The 18,349-nt window shown below is 38.2% G+C and overlaps 3 protein-coding genes across 4 annotated transcripts; 1 reads left to right on the forward strand and 2 right to left on the reverse strand.

The window, feature by feature from the left end:
- Positions 1-107: 107 nt before the first annotated feature.
- On the forward strand, positions 108-10,696 carry dedd (death effector domain containing). Its single transcript, XM_055167575.2, has 5 exons — positions 108-292; positions 4,612-5,282; positions 5,431-5,535; positions 8,284-8,421; positions 8,578-10,696. The coding sequence occupies exons 2-5, from the start codon at positions 4,721-4,723 to the stop codon at positions 8,985-8,987; spliced, it is 1,215 nt and encodes a 404-aa protein (XP_055023550.2). The 5' UTR covers positions 108-292; positions 4,612-4,720; the 3' UTR covers positions 8,988-10,696.
- Positions 10,697-11,005: 309 nt separating this feature from the next.
- LOC129413796 (UDP-glucuronosyltransferase 2A1) lies at positions 11,006-14,698 on the reverse strand. 2 transcript variants are annotated; one of them, XM_055167574.2, is made up of 2 exons: positions 14,299-14,698; positions 11,006-13,725 (listed from the first exon to the last, which is right to left on the reverse strand). In XM_055167574.2, exon 2 carries the CDS (start codon positions 13,720-13,722, stop codon positions 12,118-12,120), a length of 1,605 nt encoding a protein of 534 aa, XP_055023549.2. In that variant the 5' UTR covers positions 13,723-13,725; positions 14,299-14,698; the 3' UTR covers positions 11,006-12,117. The 2 variants fall into 2 exon arrangements, with proteins under 2 accessions (XP_055023549.2, XP_055023548.2); XM_055167573.2 differs by having other exon boundaries at positions 14,387-14,691.
- Positions 14,699-15,090: 392 nt separating this feature from the next.
- Positions 15,091-17,927, reverse strand: LOC129413710 (UDP-glucuronosyltransferase 2A1-like). Its single transcript, XM_055167474.2, has 2 exons — positions 17,728-17,927; positions 15,091-17,334 (listed from the first exon to the last, which is right to left on the reverse strand). Exons 1-2 carry the CDS (start codon positions 17,776-17,778, stop codon positions 15,667-15,669), a joined length of 1,719 nt encoding a protein of 572 aa, XP_055023449.2. The 5' UTR covers positions 17,779-17,927; the 3' UTR covers positions 15,091-15,666.
- Positions 17,928-18,349: the final 422 nt, after the last annotated feature.

Consider the following 18,349-nt stretch of genomic DNA (forward strand, 5'->3'; position numbering starts at 1 on the left):
TAATATATTTTTTATAAAATTATAAACGCATCACTCAGGAACGCCGTGCGTGTATTGTCTTTTGAATAAAGATGAAGCGTTTCCTATATTCCCCGGATGTTGCCCCACGCTTGCTCGTGTCCTGGATGTACCTACATTTTAGTAGAGGAACAAAAAATGGGCTCGTTACCAAGCTTCACCAAACCGTTTAAATTATCCCCAGACACGGTCTTTGCAGATGTATGAGGAGCAGTCCGCATGTTTGAAAGTCTACTGTCGGCGTGTTTATAAAGCGATTCATGATATCAAAGAGGTAAGACAGTCAGTGTTGCTACACGCTGTTGACGTTAGCAATCCAGCAGTCTGTTGCTAAGCTAAGTTTAAAACATTATTAAATAACCGTTCGGTATATTTGGTAATAAATATACACTAGAGATTATTGCTATTAAGTAGTAGCCTGTAAAATAAATGAACTCTTGAAATAACACGGTGTTATTCAGCCCCTCCTAGGTTATGCTACACATCAAGCTAACACAGCTGTCCAGATAGATTTTTTTTAGGATTGTTGACACCTGATTGCTAATTTAAGTGATATGTTACTACATTTAGCTGTCTTTAAAGTGGTTTGAAGGCTTTTGAAAGTAAAATTCATATTTTAGGGTTTGAGAAGCAATGATATGTAAATCATGTGTTTGTTGTGTCTTGCTAACTTGATAGTCATCCTCTTAAACCGGTTCGATGGTTACCTAACTAGACCAAATGTAATATAAATATATTGCAATGTACACACACAGACCAAGGAACCAATTATTCAGTTATACGTATTTGATTTGCTGTTGCTTTTAATGAAATCTCAACAAGCACATTTATTTATGTAAGCTTGTCAATTTTTAAGTTTGTAAATTCGTTACGCTTAAATTGAGTTTTAAAGAAAAATTGTAAGTGTAGATATGCTATTAAAAACAAGCCTTTATGATTTGTATTACCGTGTGGATGATTGAGCAATGGCTTGTGTGTCATAATCTTGAACGAGTTGGGCAATATATATTTGTGTATAAATCTGATGGGTGTCACGTGTTTTAAGTATTGGTTACGTATACCAGTGGTATATTCTCAAATTATTTTAACGCTAGGGACAGGGGAAAACATTTATAATTATATCAGTTTTAAGCATATGTTCACCACATTTATACTTTAGATACTGTAACTGTATATTTTTTCAACCTTGTACTTCATACCAGCTTTATTATGATAAACAAAATTGCAATACAACTTGAATCATGTTAATACCATTTATGTGCTTTTAAAAATAGGAATGTTTATTTCAAATACCATGATGGACTCAGCAACATTAAAGGGGACATTACACAACATTTTTTTTTAAATGTCAAATTAAACTTTGGTGTCCCCAGAGTACATATGTGAAGTTTAAAATACCATATAGATAATTTATTATTTTTAAATAATAAATAATATTAAATAATATTATTACTTTTAAATTCAAACGAGCTTATCTCTGCACTAAATGGCAGTGCTGTGGTTGGATAGTGCAGATAAATGTGCTGTATTATCCCCTTCTGACATCACAAGGGGAGACACATTTCATGTATTTTATGAAATACATTAATTTATTATGAATTATGTGTAATTAAACCTAAAAAAAATAAGGCTACTAACTAAAAGCACTACTTTCTTGGATAATTTTTTTTAGAAGTTTTTTTTTCTATTAAAATGTTGTGTTTTAGAACATTTTTTTGTCACAAATTTTCTTTGGGGGGCCGCAAAGGAATGCACCATACACAAGGGGGGCCGCGTACGGAAAAGTTTGAAAACCACTGGTCTATAGCAGTGTTTCTCAAACTTTTTCAGACCAAGGACCACTTTATCTTCCAATTTTTTTCTGAGGACCACCTAACGGCGGATTTCCACCAACTTCGAAGCAGCTGCAGATCGGCTCTGATGCATTACGGCTCCGCACTCCGCCGTCCGCCAATACCCGCCAGTTCCGTATTTGTTGCAGAGCGGCTGCGTGCTGAAGTGACGAGGACCCATGAGGTCTCGCAAATTCACGTGATGATCGCGCGATACCTAGTTCTGTCTCTGCCCATTATGCTGTTGAATTATGACGTTTTTACAAACCAGCCCAGATCACAACACGATATCTCGCGTAGACAGAGCAGTACATCAAATCCATCCAAAATTCAAAAAATAAGAAGGCTGCTAAAACCATTTATTTATGCTCTATATTTAATGTATTTATTTGAAACTCCCCCTGGCTCGGTTCTTGTCTATTATTTGTTGTTTCTGTAATAATGACTTTATTTGTGTGTGTTTGTAATGTTTGTATTGCAGAGATTTAATAAAAAAACACGAGTTCTCGCGAATTCAGGTATGATCACGTGATAAAGTCATGGCTCCGCCCGTCAAAAATAGAAGCTCTGCGTATTTGTGCCGGAGGGCTGCGGATGGCCGGGGCCGTTCCCCAGCGGATCTGCAGCCATTCCGCAGTCGGTGGAAATCCGGGGTAACAGAATCCCACTCTAACATGCCCCCAAAAACAACAAAATAGGAAGGATAAGCTAACTGTTTCAAGTCAAAAACTAATTTTTTTAAACACAAATGCAATGCTATGTTCAGAAATTATTTTATGAATTTTATTTTATTTGAAAAAGTAAATGTGAAATGAGTTGCAGCTTAATATGAACAACAAACTGCACATGTTTAAAATGCAATTAAACATACTGTAACAGCCTAGGTCCCACTTAATGTCATTCCAAAGAGCCAAGTTTAAATTAGTTAGTTTAAAACTGAGGTGGTGGGTATATGAAGTCTATGGTTGTAACTATGGTAACAATAAAATGCTGAAAAAATGTCCCCCTATAATATCCAAAATCACTGAAATTACAGGGATTTTCCACATGAAACAAAAACTAGTATATTACAAAACTAATAGATCTGTGGATTTTAGCTGCTTTCTGTTGACACTTGAGCCGTTTCTCAATACCAAGTACGCCAAACTCGGACTTGTGTCCTTCGTAGTTCGAACTTGCAAGTTCAGACTCGGAAGAACGAACTCCTGACACGAAATGCATTCTGGGAAACTTCGCTGTCACAAGTCCACACAAGTCTCCTCTGATGCATCCTCGATAAAATGGGCGGATCAAGAACACATCCGGGGATTTTATGTGAACTTGGGCTTGATGCGAACTTTGAATTGGAACAGTACTTGGGCCGCGACTGATGACGTTTCACAAGTCCACAAGAACACAAGTACAGACAAGAACGCATATTGAGAAACGGCTTTGATCTTTTCTTTTGACTCCTCTTTGGTTTAGCCACCGATCCACGTTATTAAAACAGAATGGCAAGAACTGATATCACAGTTTCGCAAGTCCATAAAAAATCTACTTAAAGGAACAGTATGTAGGATTGTGGCTAAAACTGGTACTGCAATCACACAACTGGTGGCCAATACACAAAAAGACAACATAAACATCAGTTGAGGGCTGCAACTCCACTTTTTAAATGACAATATCCTGGCCAGACCACTGTTGTCAGTGTTATGAGTATTTGAAATGAAAATGATTTCTTAATGTCTACTAACATATCAGGGCCATTTTATGATTAATTGATATAAATTTCTTACATACTGTTCCTTTAAATAAGTGACGATTGTATAAACACTTGCCTTGTTTAGGTCATCTTTTGGCGGACCACACTTTAAGAATTACTGGTCTATAGTAAACCATAGTAATAGTTTTTTTTATGTGTATGCTAAGTACGTGCTCGGACGAATGCACAGCCTTGCAAAGTATAGTTTATTTGACTCGTGTTTGTACTAGAGGTCTTCACGGGTCCACTTAGATCCGAAAACCCGAGGTCCGACCCGAGACCTGATCAGGTTTGGGTCCAAAAGTTTCACATGTGCCTCGGACACGGGTCAAGTATAATAATAGCGGCATCGGGTCTCGGGTAATTTAAAATAAATGTGTTTTTGCTGAGTGTTTTGTGTGCGTCATTGTCCTTTTCAAACCTCTCCTCTGTTTGCCAAGAGCGCTTGCGACATTGTGTGGCTGTTGATAGGTAATTTTCATTGAGACAGACATGTCAGTCAATTTTAATTGTACATTTCACTAAGCGGTTACCTTAGTGTCGTTGTCAAATAACAAAGTAAAACAAATGGAGCAGCTCGCCAAATTAGTTGCAAGACTAATTTGTACAAAGTACAAAGACCAGTGGGCTTTCTTTCTTTCTTTCTTTCTTTCTTTCTGTCTGACTGCTGCGTTTTAAGAACACCAATATAAATATATCCTTAAGCCATTTCCTGGAGCTGCGTGTCATAGTTGCGTGTGTAATGGTTCTTCGTCTACAGCACTTATTGAGTTTCTGCACGAGAGCGCCCTCTGGCTTTTGGATGTAGCGACCTTTCGCTGTAATTCATTGAGAAACATAGCAAGCATCATCGGCCGATATATCGGTGCACCCCTATTGGCGATAGATATTATTATCAACATAGTTTCACATTAACATGTGCATTGTGTGCTTTTCATTGCATGAGAAGGTTTGTGTGCTTCACTTTCATGCGAAATTGGAGTATGTTCTTGCACATTAATCAATTCTCTGTTTTTCTAGAGTTGGAGGTGAGAGTTGTGGACCAAGTGTATTGACACGGATTTGAGTTTCACACTCCTGTCAGGGCCTTCTGCCATCCCCCCACCTGTCAGCCGTCTAGCAAAGAGTGATGACCTCACAGCAGCATGGGAATGCCAACCCTGCCCTCATCTCTCCACAGAACTCTTCCTCCAGTCAGGGCAGGCAACACATTCCGCGTTCCCCTATAGACTCGTATTCCCGATCCGGACACTCCTCTCCTCGGAGAGGGTGGGTTGCGGCATCCTCGTCCTCCGCAGCTCACGGAAACACCATAGCGCTCTCTCTAAGCCGCCTGGCTCCGGCATCCTGCGGGAATTCTCACTCATCTAGGAGATCTGCATCCGGCCGGTCCGAGCCGTGGCCGGAGGAGGCGGTGGACAATGCGTATGGGCTTTACTCTCTTCACCGTATGTTTGATATCGTGGGAGCACAGCTGACGCATCGTGACGTGCGTGTGCTCTCCTTCCTTTTTGTGGACGTTATTGATGAGTACGAAAGGGGAGGAATACGGAGCGGCCGGGATTTCCTGCTCGCTCTGGAGCGGCAGGGGCGGTGTGACGAGACAAACTTCCGGCACGTTCTTCAGCTGCTTCGCATCATCACTCGCCACGACCTGCTGCCCTATGTAACGCTGCGCAAGAGACAGACAGGTTGGAGATCTCATTAGCAACACTGACACTTGTTTGTTTTCATGTGTTAGCCACTAATTCCGGTTTATTTTATTTCATTTGTCGGTTGTGATGTGAGCCTGTTTGATGCTCTGTTGGCAATATGTAATGTTGTTCTATTTTTTTCCAGTGTGCCCAGATCCAGTGGATAAATATTTGGAGGAGACATCCGTACGATATGTTTCCCCTCGAGGAGCAGGAGAGGCCCAACAGGGCACTCCTCACAGAAGAACAGGTCTGTCCTGTGCATTAAACTTAATGTTTTTCAGTTAACTACATTTTTTTTTAGTTCTGAATTGGGATCAAAATTGACTTAGTTGGTGCTTTGCCTGTAATGACTAGTATGACTAATTGGTCTAAAGGAGCACCTGTATAATTAGGCTGGTTTCGGATTCATGTAACAACGATTGAATTAATTTCTTGGAGAGTATTTAGTGACACGTTCCTGCAAAGCAGATTTTGAGACCGATTTCTTAAAAGTGGAGCTTTTTTAACTTGATTAATTTGGGGATTACTTAAAGGCCAAACCTGCCTAAACAGTGAAAGCAATGCATGCTAATTTAACTCCTGCTTCTCAATATTTTAAAGGGTACCCTGACTATAAACCAGGGGTGGGCAATTCTGGTCCTGGAGGGCCACAGTTTTGCTCCAACCCTAATCAAACAAACCTAAAAATTCTAACCAAACGCTCCGTCCGAATCAGCCTACTTCCATACTATATAGTAGGCGAAGTAGTGCTTTTTGCCTACTATATAGTATGGAAGTGAGCGGTTTTGGACACAGTGCAAGTCTTCAGGATTACTTGAAATTAAGCGCAGGTGTGTTTGATTAGGGTTGGAACTTAGGGGCTGTCCACACGGAGACGCATATCACGCAATTTGTTATCGTATTGCCATTTCGTCCACACAGATCCGCCGTTTTGAGAGAGTGAAACCGCAATTTTTTGAAACCGGGTCCTAAAGTGGATAAATCTGAAATCGACGCCCTTGCGGTTTCGTGTGTACAGCCAATCCGTATATTTTGTGAAGTGAAAACGTCATCACATCACGTGTCGGAAGCGTCACACGTAACAGCAACAACAATAATGGCGGACTACGTGATTGTGTTCGTGCTACAGAAGCTACTAAAGCCTACTAGCTTTATTACAGCAAAATCTATTGCTGCTTTGCAATTGTGGTGAGCAACAAGCTATAATGGACAACACCATACGTTGGTTATGCGCATGCTCAAAGTCGTCTTCTTCGTGTATAGTGTATATCTGTGGCAGAATTACAGCGCCCCATACTGGTCCGGCATATATACTACACTGCTTTCAGTCGGTTTCAGTGGTTTTGTGTTTACGGATTATTTTTTAGAACAAGGAAAAAAATGATCGGATAGGGAATGCACCGGCTTCGTGTGGACAAAGCCTTAACTCTGCAGGACAGTGGCCCTCCAGGACCCAGGATTCCCCACCCCTGGCATAATAGATTAATACTGGGATTGGCTATATGAATTTGAAATTACAAATAGTACAAACGTCAAAAGTTCTTTTGATGAGAAGATGAGAGGTATAAATGCACACAGACAGTAGGTGGCGGTATTTGGTCTTGACATCTGCATGCTATAAAAAATACAAGAACATCAACGTTTTCTTTTTAGCCTTTTCAATATGAATCGGGGAGTGACATAAATGATGCAAAATACAGACAACATACAAATGAAAGATGATCAAAGTAAAGACGATCTGAGAGGTAAGAAGTTGGGAATCGGGAGTAAAACATTCTTACTTGAAAAACTAATAGTAGATACCATAGTATTTACTATAGTAAACTGTAGTAAAATTTTCGCAACAACCATTACATGCACTAGGCATAACATAATGGTGTCCCCCGCAGCTAAAAATGAGCATTACATTATGGGGTTCTTCAAGTAACGTAAATATTTTTTCTAGCAAAATTTCAAATCCCTTTTAGGCAGACACTCTTTGGTTTTTGGTAGCCCGAAATAAATGCAAGTAACCCAAATAAAAAATTACATTATTTTTACTGTAGAATATTGAGACAAAACATCTATCAAAACACAAAAAATTAAGGAATAATTGACAGCGGGCTATAATGCACATTTAAGCTTGCTACAGGACATTTCACTTCCTACTTGAGGATAATAATGACTGACAAGATGATTGCAGAGCATCAATGACAAATCAGTGCTGCTCGCTCCCTGTACAATCGCAAATAGAAAGTAAAACTAAAAAGCAAGCATGCATTCAAATGCAATTTCAATATCGGATGCACGAATGGCATACAACATAATTACCCATTATATCTGTGACAGAATGCAAAAGCATTAAATATATATTTTTTCTCACTAAGATAGCCCGACAAATAGGGCAGAGATACATTTGGTAGCCCGACAAGAAGGCACAATAGCCCCGGGATGTCAGGCTAGCTATTTTATAAGCCCTATAGTAGAAAGGAAATAAAAAGTATTAAAGCATACAAGTCCAGTGTTTCCCACAGGATTTTGAGGAGACTGTGGTGGTGATGACGTCACCCGCTAATTAGCATATATGTGACGTCATCATGTCGTGTTTGCGTTTGATCTAGTGTTGGCACCTGAAATATGTTTCACTTCTACTCTTTGATCTGTATCTGTATTTGATCTGTATTATATATCAAATTATATTTTAAGCCGAATAAAGCTGTCTTAAATAGTGAAATAAAAATGTAAATGGGAATCATGAAAATTCTATTTGTGGGGGCCAGTGTTGATTCTGTGGTGGGCCACCACAAATAAATCAATGTATGGGAAACACTGAAGTCTTTATAGTCAAGGTACTTAAAAAAATCAAAGGAAAGGAAAAGAAAGTAATTGATCTCAGTGAACCCAGTAGTATTATATCATGTCCCATTTCTTATTTTGAACTAAATATTGCTTCAAGCATCTCCCAATTTTTTTCTCCTAAATGTTATCTTTGACTTTTGTTATGTTTGGGTCTCAGGACCGCAGCCATTGATCTGCTGTCCTCCATCAGGACCCCAGGTATGCCCACCACGTGCTAAACCAACCCCACCTGCTCCAAATAGGAAAAGGAAGAGATCTCACACAACGGCAGACTGCAGAGAAAAACAGACCTGTGGTAAGAAAACAAACCTACCCAACTTATTTAATACTGATCATTTGATAAATAACATATAGATACTGTTATCTGATAGCTTCTGTAAACGAATCACCCGCTTCAGTTAAATGCAATATGCTAGTAAGACAGTGTCTTAAAACCTTTCTAATCTCGCAGACATACGATTGCGAGTACGTGCCGAGTACTGCCAGCACGAGTCTGCTCTACAAGGCAACGTCTTCTCCAACAAGCAGGAGGCACTAGAGAGGCAGTTTGAGCGTTTCAACCAGGCCAACACCATCCTTAAATCCCGGGATCTGGGTTCCATCATTTGTGACATCAAGTTCTCAGAGCTGACCTACCTGGACGCCTTCTGGCGGGACTACATCAACGGCTCGCTGTTGGAAGCCCTGAAGGGCGTTTTCATCACAGACTCTCTGAAGCAAGCTGTTGGCCATGAAGCCATTAAGCTACTAGTAAACGTGGATGAGGAAGACTATCAGGCCGGCAGGAGGAAGTTGCTGAGGAACCTGATCGCGGGAGGTGCCAGTGCGAGCACGGTGAGCAGGGAAGGTCCCTTGTCCTAGTGGAGGAATTGATCAGCGGGCAAGTGGAGGAAATTCACAAAGACCCTGATATGGAGAGATTAATGGAGGTTTGGGAAACAGGAAGTGAGGAATGTAAAAGAAAGGCAATGACTCTTTAAAGAAAGGTGCTCTATGGATGGAGGGGTTTAAGAGCGTTTGGAAAAGTTGTGTTATTTCTATTTTATTTTGAGTATCTCAAGTTGTGGAAATAAAACATGAAGGGGGGAATAAGCAGAGAAAGAAAGCATTTTGTTTCTTTGGTCTTTTTCCTGCATAAATAACACTAATGATTCATTAATGTTTTAATCTTGTGTGAAATGTTGTTTTTCTTTTCCATCTCTGTCGGGTCTTGTTGCACAATCATTTGCTTTTAGTGAAATTCTCCTGCCTAAATGTTTACCTCATTAAGATTTACAAGGTTACAAAATGTTGTATACAAAACTTATTTGCCTTTAAAATGCCAGCTCTTCATGCAATATTTCCCTTTTCCATGCTGTCCATTTAATCTTCCATGTGCAATTTTTGTCAAATGGAAAATTTAAACTTTTTTTGTTATGTCACATGACATCACAAAAAGTAGAATCTCAAGATAAACCTTTCACAAAGTAAAAAAACACGCAAGTTTCATAACGCACTGCAATGTTTTGGCTTCACGGTGGATTTGTGGCTACTTGAAACACAGAAAATTTTCAGTTCCTGTATCAGCATCGAGGTCCTTTTGGGTTTGTGTTATGTAGTGGTACGGGTTGGGGTGTTGGCCATTATCTGAAGATCTTGAAGCATGAAGTGTTGGTTTTTTTTAGTATGGTTTATGAAATGTTTGATTGCAGGTTGTGTTTTGATCTTGCATGTCCCTGAGATCTGGTTTTGGGAAACTCAATTATGTTGGTAAATGTCACTTGAATTTGCGGCTTAATAGTTGTTCTTTAAGGTTTTCCCACAATGATTAAGACATTTAATTGGCTTACTTATAACCAGTTTGGGACCAAACTTAACAAATTTACCTTCATTGTTATTGGTTAACAGATATTGCAGAATCTATGGGCCAAGAGTTTTTTGCATCAGTTATGGTTTATTGTGAAGGATGCAGTTTTTGTGACCACGGCATTTAAGGCTTTGTAGAAATATTATGAATGGACTAATGTGTTTGGTCATAAATTTATTTGATAAGTTGAGTTTTGTGTGTAAAAACAGGATTTGGGATCTTATTGCTAGAAAGAAAAGTGTCTCGGCAGTCGGCACACCTGACAGATGCTCAACATTTCTGTTTTTCTCGTTGTTTTGTGGTGCTTTCTGTTTGCAGTTTTAGATGTGCTTTATTTAATATAATTTATACTATATATATATGATGATTGGTGTTATGAGGAAAGACCTGCCTGGGTTTCTTTGCTGATATAATCTGTCCAACAAACCTTCATGCAGTTTGAATAATACGTAACGCAAAATGTGCCAATGTGAAACAGAACCTGTGTTTTCAAATGACTGGAGAGACAATGTCTGAGCAACAAACAATTGTAAAAACAGTAATTTTGACTTGAGATCTGTTGCTACACTTTTAAGATACCAAAGCTCTTTCTTTTCTTCTCATTCATTCTGTCCTACTTCATGTTATGAAATATATTGAAACTGTTGAAAGAAAAGTGGTGACTTGGAGTGAAACAGGCATTTAGAGATGTTCGCTGTGGATAAATAAATGATACTGCTATAATAATTACAGAAGGAAAAAGCATTTTGTAATGTTTTCCTATTGGAACTAAACAAAGTTACAGACTGGTATCTATTATATAGGTTACATGTTCTATTGATTGTGTTCAAGTGTTTGTCTTTATATCTTGCATGTATATGACATTGACCCCCTTAAATATCACACAGTGAAAATTGAGCTGTGGTCTGTAGATTTGAAATATCTAGACATTTCTAACCTTTTTTTATACTTTGTTTTGCATAGAGAAAGAAATGGGATTGCTACCTTTCGGAGAGGTGAGATGAGTATTCTCAAAGTGACACAGTAGAACAGATGAAGACGGAGCACTTTATTTTTTACTCTCTCAAGTATTTCACCTATTGTAACCATATATAGTACACCATTCCAAAATGTAGGAGATGTTCAGCATCATCGGCCATCTGTCGCATTTTGACTGATTTCCGAATAATTTTATTTTTGTTGACCATGCCGGTGGTTGTGTTAAGTGAAACTTGCGTGCGAAATAGACAGCTGGTTCATTCAATGTCTGTACAAATCAATAAAGCAAATGATAAAAAAACATGTGATGCAGTTCTTTTTAAAAAATATTTAATTTACTGTTAGCTAAATTGTTACTAGTTTGTCAAAACTACAAGCAATGTTAAACCAATGTGTCATTTATATGTGTAAAAATATTTACTGTTTTAGTTTATTGTACACATATAAGCCATTGATAGATTATAAAACATGTAAGCAACATTGATTCAACCAAAGTTTATGGCAAGACTTGCCTGTTTTTTAACCTGGTCTCATGGTTTTACATGGTGCCATATGAATTCTTACGATTATTTAAAAATACAAGAATGACTAAAATGCATGTTTGAGCTGCCTTAATTTAAAAACAGCATCAGTGTCATTGTTTTGTCCCAAGATGCACATTAGTATTGGTTGTTTTGTAAGCAGCTTAGCTGTTTTTATAAATTATTTATATTTACTGATATAACTAGGATCTCTTTGGGAAACTGCCCCTATGTCATTGGGTTAAAAGGTGATTTTACTAAAACACAAATGAGCTTCTTACGAATTACCCGCTTAAAACATTGCTATGAATTGCCATGAGATTGTGTTTGGTTTTTTAAACAATGGTTGAGTTTAGGAAAGCTGTATATAAACCAATTCTGCATTATATTAAAAGTGATGCAAACGTATTGGGGGGGTTTCCCGGACAGGGATTAGACAAGTCCCAGACTAAAATAAGTGTAAGAGCTGTCCAAACTGATAACATCTTGCACTGACATATCTTAAAATACATCAGTGCCTTTTGTTTTGCCTCAAAATGCACACAAGTAATGTTTTATGTTTGTTAAAACTAGTTATATTTCCTAATAAAACCTGTTTTAAGATGATCCCTGTCTGGGAAACCACCCCATAGTGTTGCCAAATATATCACTCTTTTTTGGCTTTTATTTTTCTGACCAAAACTTTCATCACAGCCCTGCTCATCAAGATCAAAAACAGACAGATTGCCATGAACAAACTTGCTAGAAGCATCAATACATCCAAGTTGTGGTAGGAATACCAGGGTAGCTTGTAAGAGTCTGTACGCAAGTGCGCTGCCCCTTTATGCCTCATGACAAACTCCAGCCAGAAGATGGCGCTGTCCATCGGCTTTAAGGGTGTGTCATGATGTAAACGTGACATTCTGCGCATATTTTTCTGGTATGGTTGATTTTCATCTAGAATGTCTTTCAGGGCTTGTGCTAGTGTATCTACATCCAATGCTGTGACGTCGAGCACTCGCGCCACTCCTTTGGCCTGGAGTCGAACCATGTTGTCAAACTGATCGAAGATGAGTGGAAGTCCAAGCATCGGTACGCCATGATAGATGGCCTCGTAAATCCCATTCGTTCCTCCGTGTGTGACGAAAGCTTTTGTTTTAGGATGACCTAGGAGGTCATTCTGAGGCAACCAGTCCACTATCAGCGTATTGTTCCCTAAAGTAGATGGCTTTTCCCCTACATGCCTCCAGATCACCTTTTGTGGCAAACGAGCGAAGGCAGACGCGACAACTTCTGATATGTCCGTAACCAGACTTCCAAGCAAAGTACCCAAAGACATGATCACCACCCCATGTTCTCCAGAGCTCTCAACAAACGTCTCCAATTCAGCAGAGAGAGGCTTGGAGGGTTTACACTGGAAGCCTCCGATGTAGACCACATTGGGCATTGTAGGACGAGGGAACTCGAATACAAAATCAATTCTCATGAGCCACAGATCAGCTCCTTGGGTTAGAGAGTACACGGTGGAATCCGGGTCTATGTATTTGCTGATAACTCCTTGATAGAGAGGCCTTGTGATGACGTGATCAATGTACTGACCAATTCCATAATGTAGGACATTTTTCAATTTGTTCACAAACGTCATTTTGTCTGTTACACCAGATCCAATAGTCGGTATGTAGGAAAGAGGCGAGGGTGCTATCGCGAAGTGGCCCTCACCATTTATATTCCACCGGACATTGAAGACCATCGGTAGGCCCAGGTATGCACCCAAAACGACTCCTCCTGCAAAGCCTGGGTCAGTCAGCATTAAATCATACTTGGATGTTTTGAGCTTTTTCACCAGTTTTTTATCTTCCAGGATGGTCCTCGCCATTTCAGCAGAGGATCTGTGACACTCTCCTAAAATAGTGAGGATTTGTTTCTGCAGAGAAATAAATGACCAAATGGACCCTTCGTTTCTTTGAATTTCGATGTTTCTTCTCAGAAAAGATGCCATGTACTCTGGATCCTCCAGGCTGCTGATGTGTGAAAGAGGAACGGTGATGGACGTGTAGTGTTTTGCGTTCTCTTTAATGTACCAGCTAGTGGAGGAACGTATCACTGTTAGTTTATGACCTCTGTTGTGAAGTTCTCTGAGCAGTACGTCCATGTTAAGCCAGTGGCTTCCATCTACAGGATACACCAGGATGTTACCAGCCAGGGAAAGTGGTGGAAGACTCCACAGGAAAGCAACAAAGACTAAGTTCTGGGGGCGGCACAGGCCTAGCATTGTCTGAAAATACATGTTTGATAAAAAAATCATTTTGATAGGGAAACATATTATAGTACGTCTTTATATATTTAAAAAGTGAAACTGTTTAAAATTAGTATCCTATTACAAATCCTATTAATCTTTAATTTGCAATAGATAAGATGATCAAATCAATAGATTATCTATCACAAATAAAATATATATAAAACAATCTATAAAAAATAGAATAGAATAGATCAAAAACATCTATAAAAAGGAAATAGATAAGGAAATTTCTGCACAATTTTTTAAGGCTAACACTTTACATTAAGATTGCATTCATGATATTAGATAATGCATAAGCTAACATGCACTAACAATGAGCAATATATATTTTTATAGCAACCTTTTTTATTTATCCAAAGCGACTTACAAATGAGCAAACATAATACAAAGTTCATTGTTCTTTTAAGTTTGTTGTGCATTAACCATTTTAACAGATACAACTTTTGATCTTTAAATGTATTAGTAAATGTTGAAATTAACATGAGCTAAGATAAGTACTTGTTGTTGAATTATTGCTCATTTTTAGGTTATATTTGCAATTGTACTTACATACTGTTAATCTCTATTTCTATTTCTTATCACTTTTCAAAGATTAAACATGTTGGATCCCAAACACTCGGAGAAAGAGACACGATACCTTGGTCCTTGGCAAGTCCTGAAGGGAAGTTTTGCAGTGAAGGTGTAGTTTATATTCCTGATTTGGCAGCCGGTCGTGTTCACGTATGTTGCCAATAGTGAGCAAGACCCATGTGTTAGCTCATAAGGTGTTTACTGTAGGCTACAGTATTTCTCTCATATTCATAGTACTGACCAACATAGATTTTTGACCATACACGACAAAAGATTGAACTTTGTCCTAATATTGTACTTCCTCTGTGCTTTTATGTAACCCTGCAGGAGCATTGATCTGAAACATGTGTTTGTTGAGGGAAAGGGAAGTGGGCCCATGTCAGGGGATTACAAACTGCACATTCCACTGTGTCCCATATGGAAAAAAATACATTTCTCTGGCCAGAAATATGTTTTAAATATATGCTAAATAATTAATGCTCAATTGAATATATTTTTGAATTTGGAAATATATTTAGTTTTAACCTTCATATCAACATATATTTCAAAATGTATTTATACATTTCTAATTTAACATCCCATATGGCAAAAAAGTATTCATTGCCCAAATATATTTTAAATATATGCAAAGTTAATTTTATAAAGTGTTTTTTAAGTTAAAAATATATTTAGTTTTAATCTTTTTAAAACTGTTACGCTTACAGTTTCGTAACATAAACAAAGTAGATATAGTAGGCTAGATATATATTTATTTATTTTTTAAATATATTTAAACATATACAAAAAATAGCCGAAAATATATTTTGGCCATTTTTTTGTATATTTTAATATATATATATTTAAAAATATGTTTTTTGTGAATGGTGTAGGTCAATATATGAAGATGGAAGCATGGAGTGTGGGAATTTCTGTATTAAAATGTTTGATTTCAGGTTGTGTTTTGATCTTGCATGTCGAGATCTGGTTTTGTTTATGGGAAACTCAGTCATGTTAGTAAATGTTGACTATCATTTGAATTTGCGGCTTAATAATTGTTCTTTAAGGTTTGCCCACAATGATTAAGACGTTTTATTGGCTTACTTATAACCATGGTACCAAGACTGAACTTACAAATTCAACTTCTAAATCTGTATGAATTTCTTTTTTCTGATGAACACAAAAGAAGATATTTTAATAATGATGGTAAGCACACAGCTGATTGCTGTCTTCCATAGTAGGAAAAACAAATAGGATGGAATTCAGTGGGTACCATCAACTGTGTGCTTACCGTCATTTATCAAAATATCATCTTCATCATTTAACACAATACTTCCATAATAATTGTTTTTCTACTATGGAAGTCAATGGTTATGGGAGCTGAACTATCCATTTAAAAGTGATGCAAATGTATAGTGTTGCCAAATATATCACTCTTTTTTTGGCTTTTATTTTTTTGACCAAAACCTTCAGCACAGCCCTGCTTATCAAGATCAAAAACAGACAGACTGCCATAAACAAACTTGCTAGAAGCATCAATACATCCAAGTTGTGGTAGGAATACCAGGGTAACTTGTAAGATTCGGTACGCAAGTGTGCTGCCCCTTTATGCCTCATGACAAACTCCAGCCAGAAGATGGCGCTGTCCATTGGCTTCAGGGGCGTGTCATGATATAAACGTGACATTCTGCGCATATTTTTCTGGTATGGTTGATTTTCATCTAGAATGTCTTTAAGGGCTTGTGTAAGTGTATCTACATCCAACGCTGTGACATCGAGTACTTGAGCCACTCCTTTGGCCTGGAGGCGAACCATGTTGTCAAACTGGTCAAAGAGGAGTGGAAGTCCAAGCATCGGTACGCCGTGATAGATAGCCTCGTAAATCCCATTCGTTCCTCCGTGTGTGACGAAAGCTTTCGTTTTAGGATGGCCTAGGAGGTCATTTTGAGGCAACCAGTCCACTATCAGTGTATTGTTCCCTAAAGTAGATGGCTTTTCCCCTACATGCCTCCAGATCACCTTTTGTGGCAAGCGAGCGAAGGCAGACGCAACAACTTCTGATATGTCTGGTACCAGACTTCCAAGCAAAGTACCCAACGACATGATCACCACCCCATGTTCTCCAGAACTTTCAACAAATGTCTCCAATTCAGCAGGGAGAGGCTTGGAGGGTTTACACTGGAAGCCTCCGATGTAGACCACATTGGGCATTGTAGGACGTGGGAACTCGAATACAAATTCGCCTCTTATAAGCCACAGATCAGCTCCTTGGGTTAGAGAGTACACGTTGGAATCCGGGTCTATGTGTTTGCTGATAACTTCTTGAAAGAGAGGCCTTGTGATGACGTGATCTATGTACTGACCAATTCCATAATGTAGGACATTTTTCAATTGGTTCACAAACGTCATTTTGTCTGTTACACCAGATCCGATAATCGGGACGTAGGAAAGAGGCGAGGGTGCGATGGCGAAGTGGCCCTCCGCATTTATATTCCACCGGACATTTAAGACCATCGGCAGGCCCAGGTATGCACCCAAAACTACTCCTCCTGTAATGCCTGGGTCAGTCAGCATTAAATCATACTTGGATGTTTTCAGCTTTTTCACCAGCTTTTTATTTTCCAGGATGGTCCTCACCATCTCAGCAGAGGATCTGTAACACTCTTCTAAAATAATAAGCAATTGTTTCTGCAGATGTATGAATGACCAAATGGACCCTTGGTTTTTTTGAATTTCAATGTTTCTCCTCAGAAAAGATGTCATGTACTCTGGATCCTCCAGGCTGCTGATGTGTGAAACAGGAACGGTGATGGACGTGTAGTGTGTTGCGTTCTCCTTAATGTACCAGCTATTAGAGGAACGCATCACTGTAAGTTTATGACCTCTATTGTGAAGTTCTCTGAGCAGTATGTCCATGTTAAGCCAGTGGCTTCCATCTACAGGATACACCAGGATGTTACCAGCCAGGGAAAGTGGTGGAAGACTCCACAGGAAAGCAACAAAGACTAAGTTCTGGGGGCGGCACAAGGCGAGCATTGTCTGAAAATACATGTTTGATAAAGCAATTATTTTGACATGGAAACATATTATAGAAAGTCTGTATATATTTTATCACATCCTATTAATCTTTCATTTTCAATTTAAAAATCAGAAGTTGTATATAATGTGAATATATATATATATATATATATATATATGGATATATATATGGATATATATACAACTTCTGATTTTTAAATGTATTAGTAAATGTTGAAATTAACATGACCTCAGATTAATAATTCTTGTTGAAGTATTTTTCATTATTATTCTTTTTTTGCAAATGTAGTTACATACTGTTAATTCCATTTCCTATTTAATTTTAATTAATTAAATCACTTTTGCAAGATTAAACATTTTGGATCCCAAACACAAAAGAATGAGACACAATACCTTGGTCCTTGGCAATGTCCTGAAGGGAAGTTTCAAAGTAAAGGCCGACATAGGTTTTAAAGGTTGAACTTTGGCCAAATATTACACTTCCTATGTGCTTTTATGTAACCTAGCCCTGTAGGAACATTGATCTGAAGCATGTGTTTGGTAAGGTAAAGGGTAGTGGGCCCATGCAGATAAGCCAATGTCAGGAAATTATAAACTGCACACTCCACTGTAGTTTTAACATATTGGTGTAGGCCAATATCTAAAGATCTTGAAGCATGAAGTGTTGGGTTTTCTGTATGGTTTATAAAATGTTTAATTGCAGGTTGTGTTTTCATCTTGCATGCATGTCCCTGAAATTTGGTTCAAATGTGTAATTGAAACCTTAATTATGTTGGTAAATGTCCACTGTTATTTGGATTTGCGACTTAATAATTGTTCTTTAAGGTTTTCATTCAAATTAGAATATCATCAAAAAAGTTGATTCATTTCACTAATTCCATTCAAATAGTAAAACTTGTATATTATATTCATTCATTACACACAGACTGATATATTTCAAATGTTTATTTCTTTTAATTTTGATGATTAAAACTGACAACTAAGGAAAATCCCAAATTCAGTATCTCAAAAAATA

Source organism: Misgurnus anguillicaudatus, chromosome 5, assembly GCF_027580225.2.
Source record: "Misgurnus anguillicaudatus chromosome 5, ASM2758022v2, whole genome shotgun sequence".
NCBI lineage: Eukaryota > Metazoa > Chordata > Actinopteri > Cypriniformes > Cobitidae > Misgurnus > Misgurnus anguillicaudatus.

Bases quoted from the DNA above. Each gene is read 5' to 3' on its own strand.
- LOC129413796 (XM_055167574.2), bottom strand. From the start codon at position 13,722: ATGCTAGGCCTGTGCCGCCCCCAGAACTTAGTCTTTGTTGCTTTCCTG.
- dedd (XM_055167575.2), top strand. From the start codon at position 4,721: ATGACCTCACAGCAGCATGGGAATGCCAACCCTGCCCTCATCTCTCCA. The intron at 5,283-5,430 runs GTTGGAGATCTC...ATTTTTTTCCAG, and splicing joins GCTGCGCAAGAGACAGACAG to TGTGCCCAGATCCAGTGGAT. The intron at 8,422-8,577 runs GTAAGAAAACAA...CTAATCTCGCAG, and splicing joins CAGAGAAAAACAGACCTGTG to ACATACGATTGCGAGTACGT.
- LOC129413710 (XM_055167474.2), bottom strand. From the start codon at position 17,778: ATGTCGGCCTTTACTTTGAAACTTCCCTTCAGGACATTGCCAAGGACC. The intron at 17,335-17,727 runs GTATTGTGTCTC...ATGTATTTTCAG, and splicing joins GGACATTGCCAAGGACCAAG to ACAATGCTCGCCTTGTGCCG.